The sequence below is a fragment of the Ovis aries genome, chromosome 6 (genome assembly GCF_016772045.2).
Source record: "Ovis aries strain OAR_USU_Benz2616 breed Rambouillet chromosome 6, ARS-UI_Ramb_v3.0, whole genome shotgun sequence".
Lineage (NCBI taxonomy): Eukaryota > Metazoa > Chordata > Mammalia > Artiodactyla > Bovidae > Ovis > Ovis aries.
In genome coordinates, this window is record NC_056059.1 from 111,984,242 (window position 1) to 112,011,498 (window position 27,257).

At 48.4% G+C, this 27,257-nt stretch overlaps 1 protein-coding gene across 49 annotated transcripts in view; it reads right to left on the bottom strand.

The window, feature by feature from the left end:
• Positions 1–6,163: 6,163 nt before the first annotated feature.
• PROM1 (prominin 1) overlaps positions 6,164–27,257 on the bottom strand; it is a 146,310-nt gene continuing 125,216 nt past the window's right edge. For 22 of the 49 annotated variants that reach the window (XM_012180381.5, XM_060417417.1, XM_042251906.2 and 19 more), the window contains 11 exons: positions 26,517–26,601; positions 24,547–24,693; positions 23,748–23,819; positions 22,958–23,050; positions 20,360–20,413; positions 19,704–19,784; positions 19,530–19,598; positions 15,427–15,519; positions 10,105–10,235; positions 9,526–9,621; positions 8,011–9,107 (listed from right to left, as the gene is read on the bottom strand). In XM_012180381.5, the coding sequence (XP_012035771.3) occupies positions 9,053–9,107; positions 9,526–9,621; positions 10,105–10,235; positions 15,427–15,519; positions 19,530–19,598; positions 19,704–19,784; positions 20,360–20,413; positions 22,958–23,050; positions 23,748–23,819; positions 24,547–24,693; positions 26,517–26,601 (976 nt within the window). In that variant the 3' untranslated portion in view covers positions 8,011–9,052. Of the gene's footprint in view, positions 9,108–9,525; positions 9,622–10,104; positions 10,236–15,426; positions 15,520–19,529; positions 19,599–19,703; positions 19,785–20,359; positions 20,414–22,957; positions 23,051–23,747; positions 23,820–24,546; positions 24,694–26,516; positions 26,602–27,257 lie in introns of all 49 variants that reach the window. The other 27 variants (XM_060417428.1, XM_060417448.1, XM_060417426.1 and 24 more) reach the window with 6 other exon arrangements.

The window sequence follows — 27,257 nt, forward strand, 5'->3', positions numbered from 1 at the left end:
GTTTGCACCCCCTTCTATTGACTGGTGGTGGGTACAAACCCTATTTTGCACAAGGCGCGACAGAGGAGGAGACGGGAAGTGTAAAAAGAGAGCAGCCAAGAGAGATGCGGAGACTGCCTCCCTCGGGGCTGGCCTGCACTCATGTCTGGGGAGCGTCTTTCTAACAAAAGATCTGTCCACTTGAGCTGAACTGAACTGAAGCTTGTCTGTTGTTTTAAACCCTTTAGTCCTTTCTTCCAAATCTTTGTTGAAATGAGACAAGAACCGAGGAAGAGAAGTAAACCTACCTGATACAGAAAACATTAAAAATATATATACATATTATTAAAGAACAGTCACAGCACCACCTGTTGCCTCCAGGATGGTCTCAGACTTGAGCTCTTCAGGCACAAAAAAAGCCCTTCAAAGGGTTTCTTTATGCTGATTATAAATTGCTGTCATTGTGGAGTTCAAAGACCTCCATATATTTGCAACATGAGTTTGAGCAAACTTGGGAGATACTGAAGGACAGGGAAGCCTGGTGTGTTGCAGTCCATGGGGTCGCAAAGAGTCAGACACAACTGAGAGACTGAACAGCAACATGACATTCACAAGGGATTTTTTGTGCTCATATTTCTTAGCCATTAAACTCAAAGCAGTTAGACCCCTTACTCCAAAGTGTTTCTCAGGCACTTCTGAAATAAATCCTTCCTGCAGATGGTGGGATGGCTGTTAAAAGGGTCTATAATTGGCTCAGTGTCCAAACCGGCCCAAAGTTCAAGTAAACTTTGAAACTGAATGTAAGAACGTAAGAGGAGGAGAATATGTCTGTGTACACGCTCAGTCGTGTCCGACTCTTTGTGACCCCATGGACTGTAGCCCGCCAGACTGCTGTCTCCATGGGATTTTCCAGGGGAGAATACCGGAGGGGGTTACCATTTCCTACCCCAGGGGATCTTCCCCACCCAGTGATCCAGCCTGCGTGCGTCTCCTGTATTTGCAGGCAGATTCTTTACCACTGAGCCAGGAGTTTATGGGAGAGATGACCGAGCTCAGTGCCATAGTTTCAATCCATTCATTCGGTTATTTTGACAAATATTTGCTGATGTTTCTAAATAAAGCTCAAACAGATCACGAGTCTCTTCTAAGTCCTAGAGCCTGTGAAGTAGCAGTGTGTGTAAGTGGGTAATGCAGCTGCTATTACAAATAGATACCCAGGTCTCAGGGACTTAACACACTGGAAGGTCATTTCTTCCTCACATGAAGTCTGATGAGCATTCCCATAGCTAACTATGGGCTTCCCTGGTGGCTCAGACAGTAAAGAATCCACCTGCAATGCAGGAGACCTGGATTCAATCCCTGCATTGGGAAGATCCCCTGGAGGAGAGCACGGCAACCCAGCCCAGTATTCTTGCCTGGAGAATCTCCATGGACAGAGGAGCCTGGTGGGCTACAGTCCATGGGATCACAGAGTCGGACGTGACTGAGCAACTAAGCACAACCCAGAGCTAATTGCAGCCAACAAAATTAAGGTTCTGTTTCAGCCAACTCTGTCTTTGTTGTTGTTCCGTCGCTAATTCGTGTCCGACTCTGCAATCGCAGGGACTGCAGCCCACCAGGGACCTGGGGGGCAAGCGTGTCAGGGTCCCCATGGGCCTAACCCTGGCCCAATGCCAGGGCCCCGTACGTAAACATGGAGGATGCGGTGATTCCAGCTCTCTGAGGCTCAGGGCGATGCTGAGGGGGGCGGCTCTGCCCGGAGTCTGCCCTGGGGGCTCTGGCTCCCGGTGGTACCCCAACTTGAAACACAGCTCCTGGCCTGCTCGTGGGCTCTTATGGAGATTCAGTGCCTTAGAGAGGATGGCCAGATATCATGGCATCCAGGAGTCCTCACCCTGCCCTGGTCCCATCCTAGGTTAAAGACGGACTTGGGAGAATTCCCTGGCTTCCAGTGGGGAGGACTCTGCCCTTTCACTGGCTGGGCCTGGGTTCAAGCCCTGGTTGGGAAACTAAGATCCCACAAGACGGGCGCTATGGCCAAGAAAAAGAGAGAGACAGAGTTGGAAAGACAAACAGATTTCTAGCTTTAAAAAAGAGGAAATGGAATATTATAGAGCATCAAGACTGGTCCCGCAGATGAGTGCTCTTCACACAGGAAGGCTGAGGTCCCATGCTTGGGGATGCACTGTGTCTGCTTAGCCCAGGGCCAGCCTTAGACTACCTGGAGACAGCTCTCTGGAAGCCCTGAGGGCACCTAGGTCTGGTTTAGGGTGGGCTCATTGCAACTTAAAACTGATGGCGTCCTGTGGATGACAGCAGCCACCAAGTGCCACGGCAGCTCTAGGAAGCTCAAGTCTGTGTGCCAGGGGAAGGGAATGCTGTCGGGATGTGGGACCTGCCTGGAGATCATCCATCTTTCTCAGTGTGAACCACGACTCTTGCAGCTCAAAGGGGGGCCTTGCCAGATTCCGGCAGATACATGGCATGTGTCCTCTGCTGCCATCTGGTGTGGCTTCAAACGGCCTTTAACACTTGACCCAGTAACTGGAAATGCCTTCTGTGAGAGTGGTAGTTCAGTTCAGTCGCTCAGTCGTGTCCGACTCTTTGAAACCCCATGGACCGCAGCACGCCTGGCCTCCCTGTCCATCACCAACACCAGGAGTTCACCCAAACTCATGTCCATCGAGTTGGTGATGCCATCCAGCCATCTCATCCTCTGTCGTCCCCTTCTCCTCCTGCCCCCAATCCCCCCCAGCATCAGAGTCTTTCCAATGAGTCAACTCTTCGCATGAGGTGGTCAAAGTATTGGAGTTTCAGCTTCAGCATCAATCCTTCCAATGAACAGCCAGGACTGATCTCCTTCAGAATGGACTGGTTGGATCTCCTTGCAGTCCAAGGGACTCTCAAGAGTCTTCTCCAACACCACAGTTCAAATGCATCAATTCTTTGGCACTCAGCTTTCTTCACAGTCCAACTCTCACATCCATACATGACCACTGGAAATACCATAGCCTTGACTAGATGGACCTTTGTTGGCAAAGTGATGTCTCTGCTTTTGAATATGCTGTCTAGGTTGGTCATAACTTTCCTTCCAAGGAGTAAGCATCTTTTAACTTCATGGCTGCAATCACCATCTGCAGTGATTTTGGAGCCCCCCAAAATAAAGTCTGACACTGTTTCCACTGTTTCCCCACCTATTTCCCCTGAAGTGATGGGACAAGATGCCATGATCTTCGTTTTCTGAATGTTGAGCTTTAAGCCAACTTTTTCACTCTCCTCTTTCACTTTCATCAAGAGGCTTTGATCAAGAGGCTGTGAAAGTGCTGCACTCAATATGCCAGCAAATTTGGAAAACTCAGCAGTGGCCACAGGACTGGAAAAGGTCAGTTTTCATCCCAATCCCAAAGACAGGCAATGCCAAAGAATGCTCAAACTACCGCACAATTACACTCATCTCACATGCTAGTAAAGTAATGCTCAAAATTCTCCAAGCCAGGCTTCAGCAATACGTGAACCGTGAACTTCCAGATGTTCAAGCTGGTTTTAGAAAAGGCAGAGGAACCAGAGATCAAAATGGCAACATCTGCTGGATCATGGAAAAAGCAAGAGCGTTCCAGAAAAAACATCTATTTCTGCTTTATTAACTATGCCAAAGCCTTTGACTGTGTGGATCACAATAAACTGGAAAATTCTGAAAGAGATGGGAATACCAGACCACCTGAGCTGCCTCTTGAGAAATCTGTATACAGGTCAGGAAGCAACAGTTAGAACTGGACATGGAACAGCAGACTGGTTCCAAATAGGAAAAGGAGTACGTCAAGGCTGTATATTGTCACCCTGCTTATTTAACTTATATGCAGAGTATATCATGAGAAACGCTGGGCTGGAAGAAGCACAAGCTGGAATCAAGATTACTGGGAGAAATATCAATAACCTCAGATATGCAGATGACACCACCCTTATGGCAGAAACTGAGAGTGGTAGGTTTGGGCCAAAGCACAGTAGCACGTGAGTCCAAACTCGGCCACCTTTCTGCACATCTGGATCACCATGGCCATAGATGCTGTGGCACTCTCAGCAGGGGACCCCGACGGTGGGCTGATGCGGTTTCTGCTACTTCCCCTGCTCAGAGGCAGAAGGGACTTAGAGTGCTGGGGCTGGAAAAGGTGGCTGGAGACAGTGCTATCAGCACCGTGGCCTCCCTTGGAGCCAGACCAGGCGGGCATCAGTGCAGCCGGCCCTCAGAGCAAGTGCAACTGGGGCCGCTCCCTCCAGCGCCTGCACCTCTGGGATTAGGAGCAGCGGGCAGGGATCAGAAGGCAGACCTCCCAAATCTGCAGGACAGGGGCCTTAATGCCCGTCTTGGCTCCCAGTGTCTGTGTGCGAGCTACTCAAGGAGCACTGCTGACTGGCTGCCTTCAGACCGGGGTGGGGAAAGGACCATGGTGCTTAAGAGTTAAAATTGGCCAAGATCAGCCTTCCCTGGAGGCTCGCTGGTAAAGAGTCTGCCTGCAATGCAGGAGACCCAGGTTCAGTCCCTGGATTGAGAAGATCCCCTGGAGAAGGGAGTGACAATTCACTCCACTATACTTGCCTGGAGAATTCCACAGACAGAGGAGCCTGGTGGGCTACAGTCCATGGGGTCACAAAGAGTCAGACACAACTGAGTGACTAACACTGCTTCTACTACAAACCACAATGTACCGTCCAAGACTTCCCTTGGAATTTGCCAGCCTTCAGTAGACTCCATGCATGCCTGTGTGCTAAGTCACTTCGGTCATGTCCAACTCTTTGTGACCCTGTGGACCTCAGACTTCCAGGCTTCTCTGTCCATGGGGTTCTCCAGGCAAGAACACTGGAATGGGATGCCATTTCCTCCTCCAGGGGATCTTCCTCACCCTTGCATCAGCAGGCAGGCTCTTTACCACGAATACCACCTGGGAAGCCCTCAGTAGACTCCAGGGTTCTAAATTATTGGATACCCAAAAAACCCCAATGGGTCAGCCATGAGTACTCTCAGGACTGGCTCCACCTTCTCCCTTCTCTCTTGCTGTTGTTCGGTTGCTCAGTCGTGTTCACTCTTTGCGGCCCCATGGACTGCATCATGCCAGGCTCCTCTGTCCTCCACTATCTCCTGGGGTTTGCTCAAATTCATGTCCATTGAGTCAGTGATGCCATCCAACCGTCTCATTCTACTCCCTGGGCGCCACCAACAGTCTGTAGTTTGCACTGAGACTTCACCACATTTCTTGGACCAAAAACTTTTAAAATCTGTGTTCCCAACCTTGGGCCAGGAACTGGTACCAGTCCAAGCCCTGTTAGGAACCAAACCACACAGCAGAAGGTGAGGGGGCGGGTGAAACCCAAACTATCCCCCCACCCCAGTCCATGGAAAAATTTTTTTCCACAGAACTGGTCCCTGATGCCAAAAAGTTTGGGGACCACTGTTCTAAATGAAGCAAGATATTCTCCATCAGGGTGATCTGAAGCATTGCTTGGGCCAACTTTATGTAGTTTGGACTAATCTAGAAAACCTGTTAAAATATACATTCCTGGACCTCATCTTTGGAGACTCTGATTGAGTGTATCTGAAGTGCAGGAAGAATTAGCCTTTGTGGGATTCCCATGTGGCTCAGTAGTAAGGAATTCCCCTCCGGATGCAGGAGACACTGGTTCCATCCTTAATTCAGGAAGATCAAACATGCCTCGGAGCAACTAAGCCTCTGTACAACTATTGAGCCTATACTCTAGAGCCTGAGGGCCAGAAATACCGAACCCACCTGCTTCAACCACTGAAGCCCAAGTGCCTAGAGCCCACGCTCTGCAACAAGAAAAACCACCGCAGTGGGAAGCCCATGGCTGCAGCAAAGTGTAGCCCTCCCTCTCTACAGGTAGAGAAAGGCCCATGCAGCAACGAAGACCCAGCAGAGCCAAAAGCAAATTAAATTCAAGAACTAGCCTTTTGTGAGCTCCCCGGGTGATCCTTCTGTTTCTCAGGCCACGCTCTGGGTAGGACTGATTTATACTGCGTTTCATCACTGAGAACACGGGACAGCTAGCTGGTGGCTTTAATTTAAAATGTGAGTATGTTGTCCGTGCCAAAACCCAGCCTAGCTTGAGACTTTACTGCTGAGTCCAATTTGTACTGCTCTCTGTAGGACAGAAAAATAAATCAAGAGATGAGTTGTGGGGGTAAGGAAAAACAACTTTATTTGGAAATCCCTTAGACAGAGAAGATAGTGGACTCTTGTCCCAAACAATTAACTAAAATTCAGGCTCCTTTTATACTAAAAGGGGAGTGGGCGTGGCTGGTTTCTGCAGCCATTTGCTTTTCCACTTCTTTAAAAAATTATTTTTATTTAAATATTAAAAAATTTTTTTTATAACGTTGTGTTGGTTTCTGCCATATCACGATGCCCAAGGTGCTGGGATCCTTTGTTCTTGCAGCAGTCCATGTAGGTTTGGTCACAGTGCTCCTATAAACCTCCCAGCAAGAAAAATAGTTATCCTGTTTTTCACTATATGAATGGCAGAGTGTACACCTCTAAAGGTCAGAGCCTTGAGAATGGGCTGTCTTGGGTGTTTCAGGCTATAGGCAACATTCTTTTACAAAACGAGCAGAGTCAGCATGACTAAGCGGAGGCAACGGAGAAGGAAGATCAGAGCTGAAGGAATGGATTCCACGAGCAGTCAGGTTTGTTCTCTGTAACAGTTCGCCTGTGCTGAGAGCCAGGAGCTGCAGAATCTGGGAGACCTGGATCCTGTGGGCTGGGCCATACTGGACAATTGCTCTGTAAGCTTCAGGCCACTGAGTTTATAATTGGAACTAAAACTGCTGACCTCATAGGGACGCAGTGAGGATTATGGAGGGGACAAGTGAAAGGCCCAGAGCCTTCATAGGAAACAGACTTGCTAAGTGTGGCATAGATTTTTAATGTACATATATTTTTAGAAATTCAACTGCAAGAAACCTCCCCTGATTCCCACCACCCTCAACTCCCACCCCCCATCCTTCTGTGTCTCATATACTCATCAAGTGGGTTATCTTGGTTTACACCAGAGACAGAGCTCCCAGGAGGCTGGACCTAGTCCGTTAGCTCACCTGTACCCCACCCAGGGTCTTGTACAGTGCTTGGGACGGTAAAATGGTCAATGCATGTATATATAGTCTGCTAGCTCCAGCCTCCAAGAAGCTCAGTGTCAGAGGTGGAAATCAAGATGACCCACTTGATGAGTGTGTGTGTATGTATGTGTATATATATATATAGGGCTTCCCAGGTGGCACTGGTGCTAAAGAATCCACCTGCCAAGGCAGCAGATGCAAGTCATGTGGGTTCAACCCTTGGGTCAGGAAGATCCCCTGGAAAAGGCAATCCACGCCAGTACTCTTGCCTCGAAAGTCTCATGGACAGAAGAGCCTTCAGGGCAATAGTTCATGGGGTCACAGAGTCAGACATGACTGAGCACGCACACGCACACATACAGAAATCAGATGAGGTGCATGTAGAAACTGTATGAGTAACTCTCAACCCAGGTTACACTTGAGAATTCCCTGGGATACATCTCAGAAATTCTGATTCAATTAATCAGAGCCCGTATATCTCAACCTTGGCTTTACATCAGAATCACCAGGCAAAAATTTTAAATCCACATGCTCAAGCCTCATCCATCAGCATCTCTTGGGGGAGGACCCAAGGATCAGTAGTTTTAAAAAGCTCTCTCCTCGGAGGAACCCAGCCGGTCAGAGGGGGCTGGGCGTCACTGGGTCAGATGCAGAGTCGACTGACTGACACGTGCAGTGGGCCAGTCACGTGCTCTTAGGTACAAACTTTAAAATGAAACTAAGGCAGGAAGGAGCTCCTGTTCGGTACATGTCTAAGGACGTTTTTTATTTTCTGCCGTCTCGATTTTGGTGATTGGCCTTAATTTCTGTGTGTCCGGTGCAGCTCTCTTCTGTGTTCACTTCTCTCTTTGGCTGTTTGCTACTGATGTTGGGCGACTATGCAAATTGAATAATATCCTCTCCCCACCCCCTTTTAAAAATTTAACTTTATTGACTCATTTTTTTGGCCGTGCTGGGTCTTGACCGCTGCCTGGGCTTCTCTCTAGCCGGGGCAAGCGGGGGCTGCTCTCTAGGTGTGGTGCCCCGGTCGCCCATTGCAGCGGCGTCTCTCGCTGCAGAGCACGGGCTCCAGAGGGAGCGGCCTTCAGTAGTTTCGGCACACGGACTCAGGAGTTGCAGGGGTCTCTGGCATTGGCAGATGGATCCCTTACAAATGAGTCACCAGGGAAGTCCCCCCCCCACCCCACAACTTATGTCCACTGGTCTCAGTGAATGCTTGAAAATAGGTTGTTTGCAGATGTGGGCAAACAAAGATGAAGTCGTTCTTGCCTAGGAAGGGCCCTGATCCGATGACCACTGTCTTCAGGGGGTGAGAGACACTGGACCCCAGACACACCAAGGAAAGCTCCAGGAGAAGACAGAGGCCGGACACACTCTTCCTCGGGCTTCCTGGGAGGGCCAGCTCTGTTGACGTGTGGGTTTCAGACTTCCGGCCTCCGCTAAAGTGGAGAAGACGTTGCTCTAAGTCAACCGGTTTGTGTGATGTGTTACAGCGCCCTAAGAGAATAATACAGAGACTTCATTGACATCTCTCGTTTGGGTCAATTTTTCAATGAAATGATTATAGAGTCATAATTGTGAAATCATTCTTTTATTGTTCACACACATATCTGCTATTGATACTCATTGAACGTTCTCTAACAAGGGGTCCAAGCTCCCATTTGATGAAATGCACCAAAATTCCTGTATTGTTCCAAAGGCTAAGTGGGAATTAACGAATGTGCTACATATTTAAACTTTCATGGAAGGCTCAGATGATAAAAGCACAAGTTGTAAAAAAAAAATAAAAATAAAAACAGACACCCATGCTTTCCTCTCTTTGGCCATTGGGCACACATTCCCTGTGATCTCACTGGGCTCTGTGAACGCCTGAAGGGAGGTTACTTTCCCAACATTTGGAATCACTGCAGATCAAGAACTGGTCAAGTTGGATCTGTTTACAAACTCTGCTCAAATCGTCCGTGTGCCTTGTTCTGCACGAGCACGGGAATTAGCGTGTCTCATACTGTAACAAAAGAAATACACCAAAAGCAGCACGTCATCATTAAAAGGAACTGACATCATGGACCACAAAGACAGCTTAATGGTTCCAAAAGGTACAGAGCAATTCGTTACAGCTACAGAAAAAGTTAGAAGGTATATTTACATTTCCTTCCCATTAAAAAAACCAGAGATATAAACCACTGTTTTATCTATTAATAAATTTAACATAGACAATTTTCATTCATTCCACAAGGATTTCTTCAGTATTCACCCTGTGCCAGCTCCTATTATAGGAGGCCACACCATTTATGTTCATCTGGGCATATCTGTTGCAGTTATGAAATTTTAATATTATTAATTCAGTTTTAAAAGTTCATTCTCTAATAATAAAGCCCTCCCCAGTCTCATCTTGGAAAATATGGCTTTAAAACAAGGCTTACTTTTTCATGGGTACAGTTTGAACCATGGGTACAGTTTGAACCCCGGGTACAGTTTGAACCCCGGGTACAGTTTGAACCCTGGGTTTACTTTGAACCCTATCAAATACAAAAAAGGGAGATAATTACAATTACAGCTTAACAGTTGCACCCCCCTGCACACACACACACATTTTTACTTTAATACAGATGCTGACAAAGCAAGTTCAGGAGAAACAGGTGTTGAGAAGGAGGTAACCGGAGTCAAAATGAACACAGTTTGAGTATAAGTTCACTAGGCACAGAGTGAAGGGTGGACCACAAGTCAGAATGAAAAGTAGTAAAAACAGTTACAAAGTAAAGTGCCAAGTCCCCGAGACAGAGGAACTGCAAAGAAGAAATAAGAAGGCTGATTAAGACAGCTGAGACGAGTAAGCAGGAGGAAAGATAGTTAAAATAAGTGTAAGAAAATCTTTACAAAGGAAACATCTGATTAGGGGTGACCCCGTCACTTTAAAAAGCAATCGAGTTCAACCTCATCAGAGCCCTTTTTAACGAGTGCTTGGAAGGTGGCGCCACTCAGAAACCACCGAAGCCTCTTACTTGTTCACGGGGTCATCCTCATACACATCTTCAGAATACATTCGACGGAAGTACTTAGCCAGCTTCACGGCGAAAATGACAGCAGGAAGTAAAAGCATGGTCGCCTTTCCCATGCCAAACCAAAACAGATTCTGGGGGCGGGGGGAGAGAAAGAGGAAATCACGAGGATTAGATGCTTGAAGATGAAAAATGGAAAACAACAAGGGTTTGGGGGGGGGATTTAATTTCGCATTCTTTTTTAATGAATTTTAATTTCATTGACTTCAGATGAGCCAACTACCGGCTGAAGGGCTAACCTATTATTCTAGTTCATTCTGTCTATCTGAAAACCTGGATTTGATCCTCTTGTTGTATTTATTTTTACAAATGAGGCACAGAGGCAGAAAGCTGGCGAAGAGAGATTAAGCACTGAGGGCCCCGAACAACTGGGAAGGGCCCTCCTCGGCGGCTCCCCTCTGTGGCCGGCACAGGCGCTCGGCCAGCGTGCAGACCTGGGCCCCAGTCCTTGTCCAAGCTGTTTCCATGTGATGGTGGCTCCTGAAACTTTCTGACTTTGCTCTGCATCTGAACAGTGCAATGATAACATCTCCTCCCGGGACATTATTGTGTGAGGCACATGAGGCTCCCAACAACATTCCGTGATGAACTTAACCAATCTTGAACAACAGTCACGGGCTGGATTCAATCCTGTTCTGTCTAAGAATCAACAATAAAGTATTTTTTAAAAGATAGCTGCTGAGACTTCCCTGGTGGGACTAAGGCTCTGGGCTCCCAGACGGTGCCTGGTCAGGGGATTGAAAGTGAAAGTGAAGTCGCTCACTCATGTCCAACTCTTCTCGACCCGGTGGACTGCAGCCCACCTGGCTCCTCCGGCCATGGGATTTGCCAGGCAAGACCACTGGAGTGGGGCGCCATTGCCTTCTCCATATACACACTACTATATATCAAACTTCTTGTGGCTCAGAGGGTAAAGCGTCTGCCTGCAATACAGGAGACCTGGGTTCGATCCTTGGGTCAGGAAGATCCCCTGGAGAAGGAAATGGCAACCCACTCCAGTACTCTTGCCTGGAAAATCCCATGGACAGAGAAGCCTGGTAGACTACAGTCCATGGGATCGCAGAGTCGGACACGACTGAGTGACTTCACTATAGACTTCACTGTATATAAAACAGGTGACTCGATTCACTTTGCTGTACTGCAGAAACTAACACAATACTGTAAATCAACTATACTCCAATAAAAAATTAATTTGAAAAAATGTTTTAAAATTTATTCTACCACACACACACAAAAAATCAGCTAATACCTACTGAGCTGTTGCTCAGGGCAGGCACTGGCCAGCATGCTTCCCATGGGTTTTAAAATTTAGATTCAATCTTTCAGACGAAATTGAAAGCAGTCATATGTTCTATTTTAATCCTAGTGTTTTAAACATTGCTAACGGGTGGCTTTACGATATAAACTAGTGGAAGGACAGTATTATGGAGTCAAAAGAACAGGAGCGGGTAAGAGCTTTGTTTAATTCCATCGGTCACATGTGATGATTCAAAAAATCCACCACTATTACGTTTCAACACAAAAGAGCTAGCTAGGCATCTCAAAACTGATTTCAGTATAAATGCAACTTCATTCGAAGGCACTAGATGGTCAACTTCATTCAACTAAACTCAATACAGAGATCTGGTGTTCCAACCCCTTGTCCCTCTTTACTATCATTTGTCATTTCTAAGATTCTGTGATTCTGCCTAGAATTGTTTACCACCATCAACAAAAGTATTTAGTCACTTTAAACCAATCAAAACCATCAAAGGAAGATACACCACCAGAATCATTTAAACCCCATTCAAAATGGTTGGGTCAAAATTCCTGAAAACTAATTTCCTTTATAGGAAAGAGACTATCTGGCTATCCCCTCAAAACTACGTGTCATTCTGCTACACAACCATGAAAAATGATTTTGCTCGATAGATACAGACCTGGGGATCTCTCATACAGTTGAATTAAAAAGCAGACTGCAGAATAGCAAGTATAATGAATTCCTTTTTATAAAAATATACATATTCAAGGCAGGCAAAAAAGATGAAAAAAATAAATACCACAACTAAGACAATAGCCCACTTAGGTCGGTGGCAAAATTTTCGAGTGTTCCTTTACATATTCCGAATCACCTTAAAATATACACATACAGCCTATATTATCTGGCCTTCTTTTCAATAAACAAACTTTTAGATCCCGAGTTCACATGTCACAACTAAAGATCTCGAGTGCTGTGAAGAAGACCCAGCACAGCTAAATAAATAAATAAATATTTTTAAAAAAACTTATGGCGCTGCAAATTAAAAAAAAAAAAGATAGCTGCCGATATTCCTAAGTCACATGTCACATAGAGACCTCGGTTTACGTCTTTTCAGGAAGAGTCTCAAGTCAGACCTCACAATGCCGAGCCCTGGTTCCCCCAGGACAACATCACCTGGAGCTGAGTGCTGGTTCTTCCTTTACATGGGCCCTCCGTCCCCAGCTCGCTGCAGGCCACACCACTAGCCCTGGCAGGCGTGGCACCCAACATTATTAAGCTGACCCTCCAACCAGAACTGACAAGGCCCATGCATGACCTGCACGGCTCTGTGGGCACCACACACCAGCCGGTGTCTGACGTCAGCCTGCTTTGTAAACCTACCGCCTGCCACCTCCCTGTCTTAGGATAATGCTGGAACCCTAGAGTAGCCCACCTCACTGGTGGAGAGGAGTGGATAGGAGTCCGTCTGCCAGTGCAGGGGACACAGGTTCGCTCCCTGGTCCGGGAAGATTCTGCATGCCTTGGAGCAACTAAGCCCGTGAGCCAGAACTCCTGAGCCTGTGTGCTGCAGCTCCTGGGGCTGGTGAGCCTAGAGCCTGCGCCTCCGCAACAGGAGGGGCTACTGCGCCCACGCAAGCAATAAAGATTAGCTCCTGCTCACTGCAACCAGGGAACGCTGTGCAAAGTAAGGAAAACCCAGCGTGGCCAAAAATAAATCAGTACGTAAAAATTGGAAAAAAACAACCACCAGACCTTCGGATCTCAGCCACTGCATTTCTGCTTTGTTCCTGGCTAGGCTTAGTGTCGGACACGGTTCCATCATTTGGCCCAGAATTTCCAGTAAATCGGTTCTCCTTTCCCACGTGTTCTTTTATTGGTAAATTTCTACACTCTCAACACTGTTTGGAGAGTCTTTAGAGCTTTATGACAACCATACCTTTTACTGGAAGCTGCCTCAATCCTTCTGGGTACAACTAAGATATTAAAACAAACATGTTTGTCAGCCTGGAGTCTATTTTCCCAGCAGAGACAATAGTCAGAACTCTTCCTTCCCCTTTAAAACACCTTCTATAAAGCTCTCGCCAACAGTCTTCCTGAGCATCTTCCAGTCTCCCTTCCAGTGGTTCCCGATTATCTGGGAGAGGCGCCTGCTAGTTGGGTGATTTGACTGGCTGCAGGCAGGCGGTGGAGACTGGATGCCAGGAGACCAACTTAGAATGAAGCAGCCTAACTGAGGGCTGCCCAATGAGGGCTTCAGCCAAAGCCGTCAGCAAGGACTCGAAGCAGCAAACACAAGGGTACAAAGTCAGAAGAGGACAGAAGTAGCCAGGAGGCCAAGGCGGGGGCAGGGGGGTGATGTCTGCCTGGCTGGGAAACGGGCAGGATCGTCTCCATCCAGGGAGGAACGTTCATCCCTGCAGAAACACATGGGCCAGGGAGATGGAGGGATGGAGTGATGTGAACGCATGGTGACAGGCAGCTCTCGATCCATCCTTACGGCCTGTGCCAGGTACCACTCCTGATGACGGGCACGCAGCAATGGCAAAAACACGTGCTTTAGGCGTCCAAGTCTAGTGTGTGTGGTAGGGGACAGGTCTTAGTCAGAGAGACACCCCAGTGCCAGTATAGACAGCACATCTCTAAAAGCAGAGTCCCACGGGTGTGCAGAAAAGCGAGGAGCTGGGAAGATCAGAAAAGGCTTCCAGGGGGGAAAAAAAAAAGATATATTTCAGCTGAGATCTGAAAACTGAACCACAGCTCAGCTACTAACAGTGAACATTTATGGGGTGTGTTAATGCACCAGCGAAAGTGTCAAGGGCTTTCCATATCCTCTCCCTCTGAAGCATCGAAACAAGCTCAGAAAAGCTCAATCATTTTTTCCCCAGTCACAGAGTTCAGAAAATGTAGAGGTGGAATTTGAATTCAGAGCCCGTGTTCTCAGCCATTATATTCTAAGACCTCGAGGCGTAAGCTAGGTGGCGTAGAGGTCTGGAGGGGAAGAATGTATCTAGTTTCCAGGCAGAGGAAGTGACACCGGCAAAGGCCCTGAGGTGGGAGGTAGAGACTCTTTTAAAGAAATGAAAGAAAACAAGAGTGTCTGGAGAATAGTCAATACTGTGATGCAATGGTGCAAGTGTGGCCAGTCACGCAGGGCTCATGGGTAACGTCAAGGACCGGTGGTGTTAAGTGGTCCTGGGCCAGCTGCCGAGGTGCTTCCAGTGCAAGGAGGCAGAGGATGGACTCGTGGAGACATCGGTGTACAGTGAGGAGTGATCTGGAGCCAGGAACAAAACTGATGAACCACAACTCAGCGGCCCAATGGGAGCATCTCAAAGGGCTGCTCACTCAACAATTAAACTAACTTTGCTGCAGTTCTAGGGTTACATAGAGGGCTTCACTAAGAGTCCTTTGAAATGCTGGCAATCTGCACACCACTGATGGCCCTTTCTAATTATTTCAGACAGATAAAGAGTTTTCTTGGGGCTTCCCTGGTGGTCCAGTGATTAAGAATCTGCCTTCCACTATAGGGCTCATGGGTTCCATCCCTGGTCGGGGAACTAAGAGTCCACATGATACACGGTGTGGCCAAACAAAAAGAGTTTTCTTCATGGGGGTTTCCTGACTTCTGTAAATAAAATTCTACAAAGGAATGAAGATAGGCAGGGAGGACGTTGAATTTTCCAGCCTATTAGTATCACAGCAAATTCATCTACAGTTTAGATCTTAGGTCTTGAATTCTACGACTGTAACAGACCCAAGCAGAAGCCTATTATTCTCTTTTAAAACATTTTTTTATTTTTTAATTTTTCTTTATTATTATCATTATTTGGCTGCCTAGCAGGCAGGATCTTAGTGCCACAGCCAGGCACTGAAACCATGGCCACGGCATGAGGAACATGGTCTTTTCTCCACTGGACCTCCCGGAGCTCCAGGAACCTGTTTTCTGTTATAGCATGAACTATCATTTGGAGAAAGCAAAAGATGGTGAGTTCATTGTGTTTTCCTTTGAAAGATGAAACTCTTACCAGGGGGTCGACGATGTAGCTGCACAGAAAGACGTTAACAGCCGAATCCACCGCAGTGGCCGCCGGTTTGCAGGCTGCAAACTGCTGGGTGATCTATGGACGTAAGAGACACAGGCAAACTTTGATGGAGCCACACCCACACAATCCCACACAACGTTCAGCTCTGGATCTCCAGGCCCCCTGGATAAGGAGCTGAGAGCTGGTTCTATGGATGAGTTCTACAACACATGAAAGCATGTACTTGAAAACAAGACCCCAATTCTCTCTGAGCCTCGCTTTTCAGTTCCCTCATTTGTAATTTGTTTATTCCCTAAGCTGTGTCTGACTCTTTGAGACTCCATGGACTACAGACCACCAGGCTCCTCTGTCCATGAGAATTCCCAGGGAAGAATACTGGCGTGGGTTGCCATTTCCTCCTCCAGGGGATATTCCGGACCCAGGGATCGAACCCGTGTCTCCTGCATCTTTACCACTGAGCCACCAAGGAAGCCTCTAGGAAAAAAAGAAGTGGGTGGCAGGGGATGAGACGGTTAGATAGCATCGCCAACTCAAGGGAAAATGAATTTGAGCAAACTCCAGGAGATAGTGAAGGACAGAGGAATCTGGTGTGCTGCAGTCCTTGGGGGCCCAAAGAGTCAGACACAACTGAGCAGCTAAAAAACAGCACTTGTTATTTGGAATAGTCAGACGCAAGTGGGTAGACTCTGGAGAGAATTAGAGTACACGTGGCCAGTACAATGTCTCAGTCGGAATTTCTTACCTGACCCCTTTGCAATCTGACAAAGTATGTGGGAAGAAAATGGAAAGTTACGTAATGAATATACGTACATTTTACAACAGGGGTCGGCCAACTTTTTCTACAAAGGGCCAGAATGTAAATATTTTAGGCTTTGCAGGCTAGGCTGAGACATATCTGTTGCTCCACTCTGCCATGGTGGGGTGAAAACAACCACAGATGAACACATGGGTGTGGCGGTGTGCCAATAAAACTTTATTTACAATAAAACCTTATTTACAAAACGGGCAGGACCTGCAGACCCAGTCTAAGAAGACATTACTGAGGTTAGAGTAAACAAGTTTATTGAATCACAGACAGATGCCCCAATCCCATCAGATTAAGAAAACTATATTCATTCGCTCAGAAACCTCTGGAGTGAGTACACTAAGCTATTAGATAGCTCCTTCAGGGCAGAGGTGTGTCCTATTTCCTTTGCTTTACTGGTTGACTCACCTCCCCCTTATCATCCACCTTTACACGACAAGGCAACTCATGTCACTAATAACCTTATGTTTCTCCTAGCTCAAACAAATCTGTACACTCTCTTCATAGGTTTTTTCAAAGTTAGTTATAAAAACAGGGGGAAGGGTGCATATGGGCCAGTGGAACAGCACAGAAAGTCCAGAAGTGACCCCACCCACTTAGGGCGAATGAGTCTACGACAAAGGAGGCAAGAAGACACAATGGAGAAAAAACAATCCTCTCAGCTAGTGGTGCTGGGAAAACTGGACAGCTAGGCCTAAAAGAATGAAAAGCGAACATTCTCTAACAACATATACAGAAGTAAACTCAGAATGGATTAACGACCCAATTGTGAGACTGGATATTATCAAACACCTAGAGGAAAACTTAGGCAGGACACTCTGATATAAATCACAGCGATATTTTTTGGATCCATTTCCTTACACTCTGAGGCCTAGAGTAATGTAAACAAAAGCAAAAATAAACAAATGAGATCTAACTAAACTTAAAAGCTTTTGCACCACAAAGGAAACCATAAACAAAATGAAAAAACAACCCATGGAACAGGAGAAAATACTTGCAAGTGATGTGACCAACAATGGCTTAATTTCCAAAATAAGTTTGCACTGCTCAATACAAAAAAACCCCCAAACAACCCAATCAAAAAATGGGCTGCTGCTGCTGCTGCTAAGTCACTTCAGTTATGTCCGACTCTGTGCGACCCCATAGATGGCAGCCCACCAGGCTCCCCCGTCCCTGGGATTCTCCAGGCAAGAACACTGGAGTGCGTTGCCATTTCCTTCTCCAGTGCATGAAAGTGAAAAGTGAAAGTGAAGTCGCTCAGTCGTGTCTGACTCCTAGTGACCCCATGGACTGCAGCCCACCAGGCTCCCCCGTCCCTGGGATTCTCCAGGCAAGAACACTGGAGTGGGTTGCCATTTCCTTCTCCAGTGCATGAAAGTGAAAAGTGAAAGTGAAGTCGCTCAGTCGTGTCTGACTCCTAGTGACCCCATGGACTGCAGCCCACCAGGCTCCTCCGTCCATGGGATTTTCCAGGCAAGAGTACTGGAGTGGGGTGCCATTGCTTTCTCCCCAAAAAATGGGCAGAACACCTAAATAGACACTTTTGCAAAAGATATACAGATGGACAACAGGCACATGAAAAGATGCTGAACATTTCTCATTTGTAGAGAAATGCAAATCAAGACTACAATGTGCTATTAACTCCCACCAGTCAGAAGGACGAACCTGGAATTTCTAAAAAACTACATCCCCATGTTTACACGAGCACCAAGGACACTGGCCATGACGTGGAAGCGACGTCGTCTCCCAGGTATTACGTGTGACCGCCGTGTGGCCCCTCGTCCAGTGAGGACATGCAGGAGGCAATGGCGGAAGGCAGCGCAGTCCTGACCACCCGCCCACCCTGGGTGTGCCCGGCGGGCCAGCGCCAAGCAGACCCTGAGGCCTTCAGCTCTGGGGGCGGGGGGTGTGGGGGGCAGCGGAGACCTCAGGAAGCTGGGCTTTGGAGGAGAGGCAGGCGCCAGGTCTAGAGGGTGGGGCCCTGGGGAAGAGGAGGTGCGACATGCCCAGAGCATCATGTAGAGAGAGTGGTGAATGTTTCCCGGAATCAGCTGGGATGCGGGGTGAGTCAGGAGAGCGGGAGGAGGGCGCTCCGCCAGTGAAGGGCTGGAGCAGAGCTGAAGAGCTCCTGGTTGCTCAGGGTGGCCTAAGTCTCCCCGCCTCACTAGACTTCCCGAGGTTCCTCTTGGCCAGCTGCCCCTCCCCCAGTGACTCAGCTGTAAGCCCACCCCCTGTGGAACAGTCCTCAGCGGGGACCGGCCCAGAGCCCAAGATGACGAAAGGCACTTGTGAGATGCTGAGCTCTCCACTGGCCGTGTGCTGGGAGCAGCGTGCGCCACTGGAAACTTCACTCTGCTCCTCGACATCTCTCTTTCGACTGACTCATGGAGACCCAGCTTTGTGGACTGACTTTTGTCCCCGACACATTCCCAGGGTGAAGTCCTAGTTCCCTCTGAATGTGACCGTCTATGGAGATGGGGTCTTGGAAGAGGCGATTCAGTTACAGTGAGGTCACTAAGGGGGCCCTGATCCAGCAGGACCGCTCTTCATATTAAATAAAAGAAGAAGAGATTGGGACACAGACTCATGTAGAGGGGAGACTCTGTGGAAACACAGGAGAAGCCACGGAGAGGCCTCAGAAGAAACTAGCATGCCCACACTTTGAACTTGGACTTCCAGCCTCCAGAATCTTGAGAAAATAGAACTCCTGTTGTCTAAGCACCGAGTCCACAAAGACACCAGTGACGTGTTAATCACAGGCTCAGTGCTGCCCGAGGCATGGACAAACCACAGCTGCAAACGACCCCGACAGTAAGCTCATGGGTCAGCAGGGGAAACACAGCGGAGGCGGCCAGCATTCCCAGAGCGAGGAGCAGAGGGAGCCGGGGTGCCAGTAAGCTCATGGGTCAGCAGGGCAGACACAGCGGAGGTGGCTAGCATTCCCAGAGCGAGGAGCAGAGGGAGCCGGGGTGCCAGTAAGCTCATGGGTCAGCAGGGCAGACACAGCGGAGGCGGCCAGCATTCCCAGAGCGAGGAGCAGAGGGAGCTGGGGTGCGGTGGGGTGGGGCACAGGGCGTGGGGGTCAGCATCCGTGGGGTGGCCCGGGGAAGACACCCAGGGTGGGCCGTGCTTGTGTGACTCCTTATGGTTTCCTCCACTCGTGGCCCATTGGCTCAAGGTCTACTTATCTCCCGTCTAATTTCTGAATCCTGGTTTTATCCTAGAAAATTACTGTCCCCAGACATAGCCCCCGTAGGTCCATCAAAGACAAGCCACTTACGGTCATCTCGACCCACTGCAGATACCATTCAAAGTAGCTTATTATCTTACTCCCGAACTGCTTACTTTCCTGGAAAGACATCAAAGAGCAACAAGGCCATTAAAATGATTCCACCGCTCTCTAGCGAAGCCCGAGACTGTGGTTGCACACCCCCCTCCTGGTATAACAACTTACTTCAACAACAATTTTGGACAGCTGGCTGGTGAGAAAGTCCTGGGTAGAATTCAAAAAGAAAATGGTGGTGGACACTCTGACCTGCAAAACACGGCAACGGGCGACACAGTGTCAAGAGACACAGGGCTTTCATCAGACAGTTTGTGTATCGATGCAAATACGGCTCACGCAGCCCCAGGGCACCCTGACTTGCCAGTGGAGACTGTTCCAGCAGTTTGTGGTTAGTGACGCCCTCCCGGCTTTGGCTCCCAGGGCGTGGGTGCGCGTCCCCACTCCGCGATGAGCCTGGCGGATGGGGTGCGGCTGGGCTCGCCCTGTGCCGGTTTCCCAGTGAGAATGGAAACTTGTGGGCAGAAGGCAGTGAGGTTTGGAGGCTGCAGTGTCTCTGTGAGGGTGGCCTGCGGCCGTCCACACGCGCACTGTCCACGCCCACACATGGCTTCCCGCTGAGCGGACAACCATGGACCAGGATGCAGTCTGCGCTTACACAAGTCTTCTAGAAAGGGGAGGATGGGGAGACCCAGTCCGGTGTTTCAAATGGGTGGATAACTGAGGCTTGATTTTACTTAAAATAACTGCGAGACCCAACACCTCTGAAAGTCCACATGTACTTTTGCAACAAGACCCCAAGACAGAGAAAGAAAACACATCCTTACCTTCAGCCCACTGGTCCTGTAATGAAGCGTCTTCATTTGTTTGTTCATGGTGCTCTAGCGAACAAACATATTTACCGGTAAGTGGAACTAGAAGATCACACGACCTTTGTGTCCACCCCCTGCCCCCGCATCCCTACGCCAAGTCAGCCATCAAATCTGACCTTACTCTGTGACAGTTTCATTCAAGAAAAAAACACCAGACACGGGGAAGGATATGCACCTCACATATCTGGGTGTAAGAAAACCTGAAGAAGAAACTCGGAATATATCTTCTGGAGCTCTGATGGGCAGTTACTCACGGGTGACAGAGCCGCACGACCCTTCTGAGTGGGTTGTTCAGAGTAAAACCTGCCCCACAGCAGAGGCTTCATTTGCCTGGTTTAGAAAAGCGGTTGGCAAACTTTATCAGTTCAGGGCCAGATAAGAAGTCTTTCCGACTTTGGGGACCACACTCTGTCCGAATCTCCCCACTCTGCCCTTGTAGCCGGGAGCAACCACCGAGCATCTGTACACAGGACGGGCCAGGCCCTGCTCCAGGAGAGCCTTGCTTCTAATAAACAGGCAGCAGTAGGGGCATTCCCTAAAAGCCCTGTGTTTCTGACTCCGCGCTTGCACTGCTGATGACCTGGCTTCGATCCCTTGCTGGGGAAATAAGATCCCAAAAGCCACAGGCCGTGGCCAAAATTAATTAATTAATCAAATAAAAAACAGGCAGCAGGCTGGGGTGCATTCAGGGGCTACAGTTTGCAAAGCCCTAGTTTAGGTCATAGGTCATATCTATGGAACAACTTGCCTAATTGTAAGTCAGCATAACTCTGCATAGGCCAAGGAGGCCTGTGTCTACTTGAAGGAAAGCATTTAAGGGACATGTCCAAACAAACTTAAAATGGTAACAAACTTGTGCAGGGCATGAAGTATAGCACAAGAAGAACTGTGATGAGCCCAAACACAGATGAAGAAAATTCTAGAGGACTTGGTGAATTAGAAAGGCAAGAGGGAGCATGAAGAGAGAGATGATAAGAACTAGCTCTAGAAGATTCTAAAGTCGGAGTCAAGCCAACGCATAAGCTTCTTCCAAGCTGAGCAGGCTGATCTGGAAGCTGGTTCCCCTGACAACTGCAGACATGACCCCCCACCCCAAGCACACAGCAAGCATAATAACAACAGCTCCTGTTTGCAGAGTCCCTCTGGGATGTCAGATCCTTCATCTCAAAGAGCCAGGTAACAGTGAGGCAAGGACCCCTCCTCTTGCTTTTAAACAAGAAAAACTAAGGCTACCAGTCTTGGGAGAAGCAGAAGCAAGACTTGAAATCAGGTTGACATGACTCAAGAGCTTATGTTCCTTCTCTGCTTCCTTTCTGGCATTTACGAAAGAAGCCAGAGGGTAGTGAGAATAACAAGGAAGGAAGGAACCGAGCGAGGAAGACTGACAAATATATACAACCTTGGGCAAAATAGACGGCTGGTGTGTGAAATAGATAGCTCCCTGCTGTACAGACGGGGAGCTCAGCGCGGTGCTCTGCGACGACCTAGACGGGTGGGAGGGGACCGGGTGGGCGGATCGCTCAAGAAGGAGGGGGTATACGGATGCTGACGGCTGACTCGCCTTGCTGTAGGGCAGAAACTAACACAGCGCTCTGAGGCAGCTATTGTTGGTGTTCGGTGGCTAAGTCATGTCTGACACTTTTGCAACCCCATGGACTGTAGCCCTCCACGAGTCTCTGTCCATGGGATTTCAGAGACAAGAATACTGGAATAGGCTGCCATTTCCTGCTCCTGGAGATCTTCCCAACCCAGGGGTGGAACACATGTCTCCTGTTTTGGCAGGCAGATTCTTTACCTCTGAGCCATCAGGGAAGCCCAAAGCAATGATACCCCAATTTTTTTTAATTAGTTATTCAAAGCTAAAAAAAAAAAAAAAAGAAGAAGAAGAGAAAAGTGAGAAAGTCGGATGGAAGAGAGGAGGGAAGACAAGGGGAACACGGAGTAGACCTAAATGCAGACAGAAAGGACACCGCGTTGCCATCGTGTGTGGCAAGGTGTGGACACAGAGAGCGTGGTAAGAAAACAGTAGGTTAGGCCGAGTCCAGCACTTTACCACCTGCGTGGCTTAGGGGAGCCTTTTAAGGCCATGAGAAATGAGAGCAAAACAGATGGAGGCAACCGCGCATTTGAGCTGTTCACACACAGATAAGAAAAGGAGGTGCGAACACTGAAAACGTGTCCTCTTCAAAGCCCAGCTACTAGCATTTCTTTTAAAAATAGCTCTGTTTCTTAGCCTGAAAGAAAGTGAAAGTGAAGTCGCTCAGTCGTGTCCGACTCTTTTCGATCCCATGGACTGTAGCCTATCAGGCTCCTCTGTCCATGGGATTGTCCAGGCAAGAGTGCTGGAGTGGGTTGCCATTTCCTTCTCCAGGGGATCTTCCTGACCCAGGAATCGAACCCGGGTCTCCCGCATTGCAGGCAGATGCTTTACCATCTGAGCCACCTGAGGTTAACTGAATTTGACCTGCGTATGAGACGCAAACATATCACTGGGCTAGGTGAAACGGACTTTGTACAGGTCACAGTGACATAGCAAAAGGTGTAGACTGTTACCATTGAATTCTGCAAAGGAATGACTTGGTTCTGATGGATATTTATTAAGGTATCTGCGTGACTCTTCAAGCTGGTTTTCAAGCGTCCTGAGGGCTACAAAGAAAAGACAGTAAATAAACATTAGTATCTCCTTCCAGACTCTGGAGCACTGTCTCTAGTCACCGCCAGACACACACGTAAAGCCCTTCTTATATGATGATGGGCTTGGAGGGATGGTCCTGAGATGCCTGTAGTCCCTGGTGTGGACAAGAGCCAGACTTGGCCAGGGCACGGAGCACTGCCCCCCAAGCCCAGGGTCCTGGCCACCACGCTCTGCTTCAGGAAAAGAGACCAGGCGCAGCCATTCGCCACCAACCAGCAGAGGAGCTGGCGACGGGGAAGCTTGAAGGGTCTGAGGCACTCTTTGCCCTTCCGTATCTGTTCATCCTTGCAGCCATAAAGCAAGTGTGATCTTGCTCCTACGTCCAAGTTACCATTCCTTACACTGCAAAAATATGCATGCACTGGTGTGGGGCAGTGGAGGGGGGGATGGTATGAAAGCAGACCAGTGCTAAAGCGATGGGGCTGGGGACAGCATCGGAACGTTGCCCTGGGAAGCTTCACGAGCTCATGGATCATCAGGCCACTCGGCAGTGGCCACTGATGGGAGCTTTTCAACAGGCACAGAGGGGCATTTTTATACCAGGGCCGCCTGTGGCGCCAGGAACCTCTTCCATGGCTCCTCTAAGAATGGTATTGACCTTCGCCCTCTACAGCAAGGACAGCCTTGAACAGGATCGTCTGTACTCACCAGCTGGTTGGCTTTTCTTTGGATATCATTTGCAAATGAGGTAAGATTTACTCTCGTGGGACTTCTTTCGGTCTACAAAGAGGTGTAGAAAACTGTGTTATGGAGATGGGATTTTTAAACCTTAACCTGTAACATGCAGAAGGGAACGGTGGCCCACTCCAGTACTCTTGCCTTGAAAAAGCCCATGGACAGAGAAGCCTGGCGGGCTACAGTCCATGGGGTCACAAGGAGCTGGACACGACTTAATGACTAAACAACAACCTGTAACGAGCAACAGAGTGAACATGGGCCCATAAACCCAAGGTAAGGCTAGGCAGCCTGTATTCTTATTTACACGCACAAAACAGCGTGATTTGTTTTCAACCATAAAATGAATCAAAGTACTGGTACCTGCTGTAATGGACATGAATCTCAAAAAACTTAAGGCTATATGAGATGGGACCAGTGAAGGGCATCAGACAGAAAAAGGGCACCCCACTCATAGGAAATATCCAGATAGGTAAATTCATAGAAGCCAAAATGTAGCATGAAGGTTGCCAGGGGCTGGCGTGGGAGATGGAGAGCAATTACTTACTGGGAGTGGAGCTTTCTGTTGAAGGTGATAAACACGAATTAGAACTAGTTAGAGACGGTAGTCATGTAACATTGCAATTATACTAAATGTTAGTGAATTATTCAGTTGGTAGTAAGTTAATTCAATGCTATGCAAATCTCTTCTCAGTTAAAGATAAACAAACAAAAAAAGACAAACAAATTAAAAAAACATGCAAAAGATCACCCAGGAACACACGGGTCATACCGCGTTCAAGTAGGCAGCATAGTCTATATCATCTATTCCAGAAGATCTGAGATCCATAAGGGTTTTCATTCCTGTTTTATCCAGCAGTTCTATATCCTCAATTCTTATATTCATATTTTCCAAATTACTATTTATGTCTCCAGTGTGCTGCATGGTTTAAAAAAAAACCCCAAAGATTAGTAAGTCCACTCGTCTCTAAAAATGTCACCGACTTGAAGCTTTAAGGGAGCAATAAAATTTCTCAAGCCAAAAATAAATACACATGCACCTGACTGGCATGTCCTCCTCGTCCCCGAGTCTTCCCTCCCAGCCCTTCCCCAACCCCCAGCCTTCCTCGCTGGGCCCCAGGCCAAGCACCATGTGAGGACCTGGGATGCAAAGCAAAAGCCTGCAGCATCTCCAACCCCCAAAGATCTCAAAAGCGAAGAGGGTACTGTGATAAAGGCCCAGGAACTGCATCGGGACACGAGCCTGGCAAGGCAGTGGGCTGCGGAGGGCTTCTGAGAGGAGGCGGCTTCTGACCAAGTCTTGGCAAACAGAGATGCTGAAAGGGGCTCAGTGGGCTGCTTTCCAGGGGAAGGAGGTGGCCTGCCCTGGACTGGGTAGTAGCAACACTCCAGATCATGGGCATGCAGTTGGTGACTGTGGGATCTTGTGTGTCCAGGGGGCACTGCTCATCATTGAGAAAATGGCATCATGAGTGAGTGAGCAGAGGGCATCCCTTTGGGGCCTGGCTGCAAAATGATATTGTATCTATGAGTGCATGCAAGGTATGTCTAGAGAAGAGAATACAAAATTTGTACACAGCTTTCAAAAAAGGCTCTTGACCTTTGAAAACCCTCAGGCCACCTTGACCTCATGGTGCCCCTTCGGTGATGCCTCCATACTGAAGCCATGTGGCTTGGGGAACCACTTCTTCCTTTGACTTTCTTTGATATCTGCTTCTGTGTTGGAAGCCCAGAAGACACCAGCTTCCTTAGCTTCTTTTCTACACAGCAGAGAAAGCCAGGAGGCCTCTAGGCATGAGGGAGCGGGCACCACCTAGGCTAAGGGCACCAGAGGCCTGGGCTGCTGGAGCCTCCTCGCCCCTCCTCCCAGCCAGTGTGCTCTGCAGGGGCCTCTCCTTGGAGTCTGAAGACTCCAGTCTTGGCTGTGGGCTTGGGTAAAGGAGGAAAAGTGGGCATCCATTCAGTCCCTTTCCATCCTTGCTGCCATGCTGTGTCTTGCCAAGGGCTCACCTAGGAGGAGCCCTGGGGTCCCGCCACCATTCACACAGAGTAAGGACTCTCTGGGCCACAGTTCTTGTCCCTCATCAGCTATGTGACAGAAAACGATGGCTGGCCTGGGAGAATCAACACCCCGGGAAGCAAGCAGGGTTTGTGCCTCCAGGGACTTTGACATTCAGCAAGCTAAACCCTTTCCCGTGAAGGGTCTGCAAGGAGAACCCTGGAGAGGCTTTTGTTCCATTCACAGGAGAAACTCATGTCTCAGAAAGTCAGCTGGTCAGGGTGACGCCAAGGTCTTGGAATTAGATAGACGTGAGGTTTGTACAGCCTTGCAAATGTACTAAATCACTTCAACTGGCTCATTTTATCTAATGTGAAATCCACCTCAAAAGAGAAAACAGGGACCACTGAATTTGGTAAAGAAACATGTCTATTTCCTGATTGGTCCTAATTACTCACCTTTGTTGGGGAAGGAAATGGCAACCCACTCCAGTACTCTTGCCTGCAAAATTCCATGGATGGAAGAGCCTGGTAGGCTACAGTCCATGGGGTCGCAAAGAGTCGGACACGACTGAGCGACTTCGCTTTCTTTCTTTCTATAGTTCCTTTTGGAGAAGGAAATGGCAACCCACTCCAGTGTTCTTGCCGGGAGAATCCCATGGACAGAGGGGCCTGGTGGGCTACAGTCCATGGGGTCGCAAAGAGTCGGACACGACTAAGCAACTAACACATACACATACTCACCTTTGTTATGTTGAGCTGTTCACTGACATTGTAGATGTGGTCGAGCTTAAGCGTGGCATAAAGGCCTTTATTTTCTTTGCAGTCACTGAGGGAATAAACAGAGAAGTCAGGATGCAAAAGGGCAGTTGTGGCTACCTCTGTCCACTGCGAAGGCTGGAGGGAAAGTTTAACTGTTCATCTTTGTTTACTCTGTGAATATGAACACGACGTGGCAGCTGAGTGTCAATGCAGTAAGCTGCCACCAGTGTCCCCAGGAATCCCCCGGGGGGCCCACCACTCCTGACACCTTTCCCTCTTTTCCTTAATGTCCCATGTTTGGAACAGATACAAGGTGAAAGGTGAAAGTGAAGTCGCTCAGTCGTGTCTGACTCTTTGCAACTTCATGGACTGTAGCCCACCAGGCTTCTCCGCCCATGGGATCTTCCAGGCAAGAATAATGGACTGGGCTGCCATTGCCTTCTCCAGGGGATCTTCCCAACTCAGGTCAAACCCAGGTCTCCCGCACTGAAGGCGGACGCTTTACCCTCTGAGCCACCAGGGAAGCCCACAAGAGGACAGGTAGCCTTAGTGCTCTGAGTGATAACAAAGTTTACAAACTGGGAAGACATAAGCTCTAACCCGAAAAAAACAACCCATGTCAGAGAGATGTGTGTTACCAAGTATTATCTTCATTAAAAGATTTAATAAAAAGTTATTAGAAGACTGTATCAGGCTTCCCTGGTGGCTCTGTGGTAAAGAATC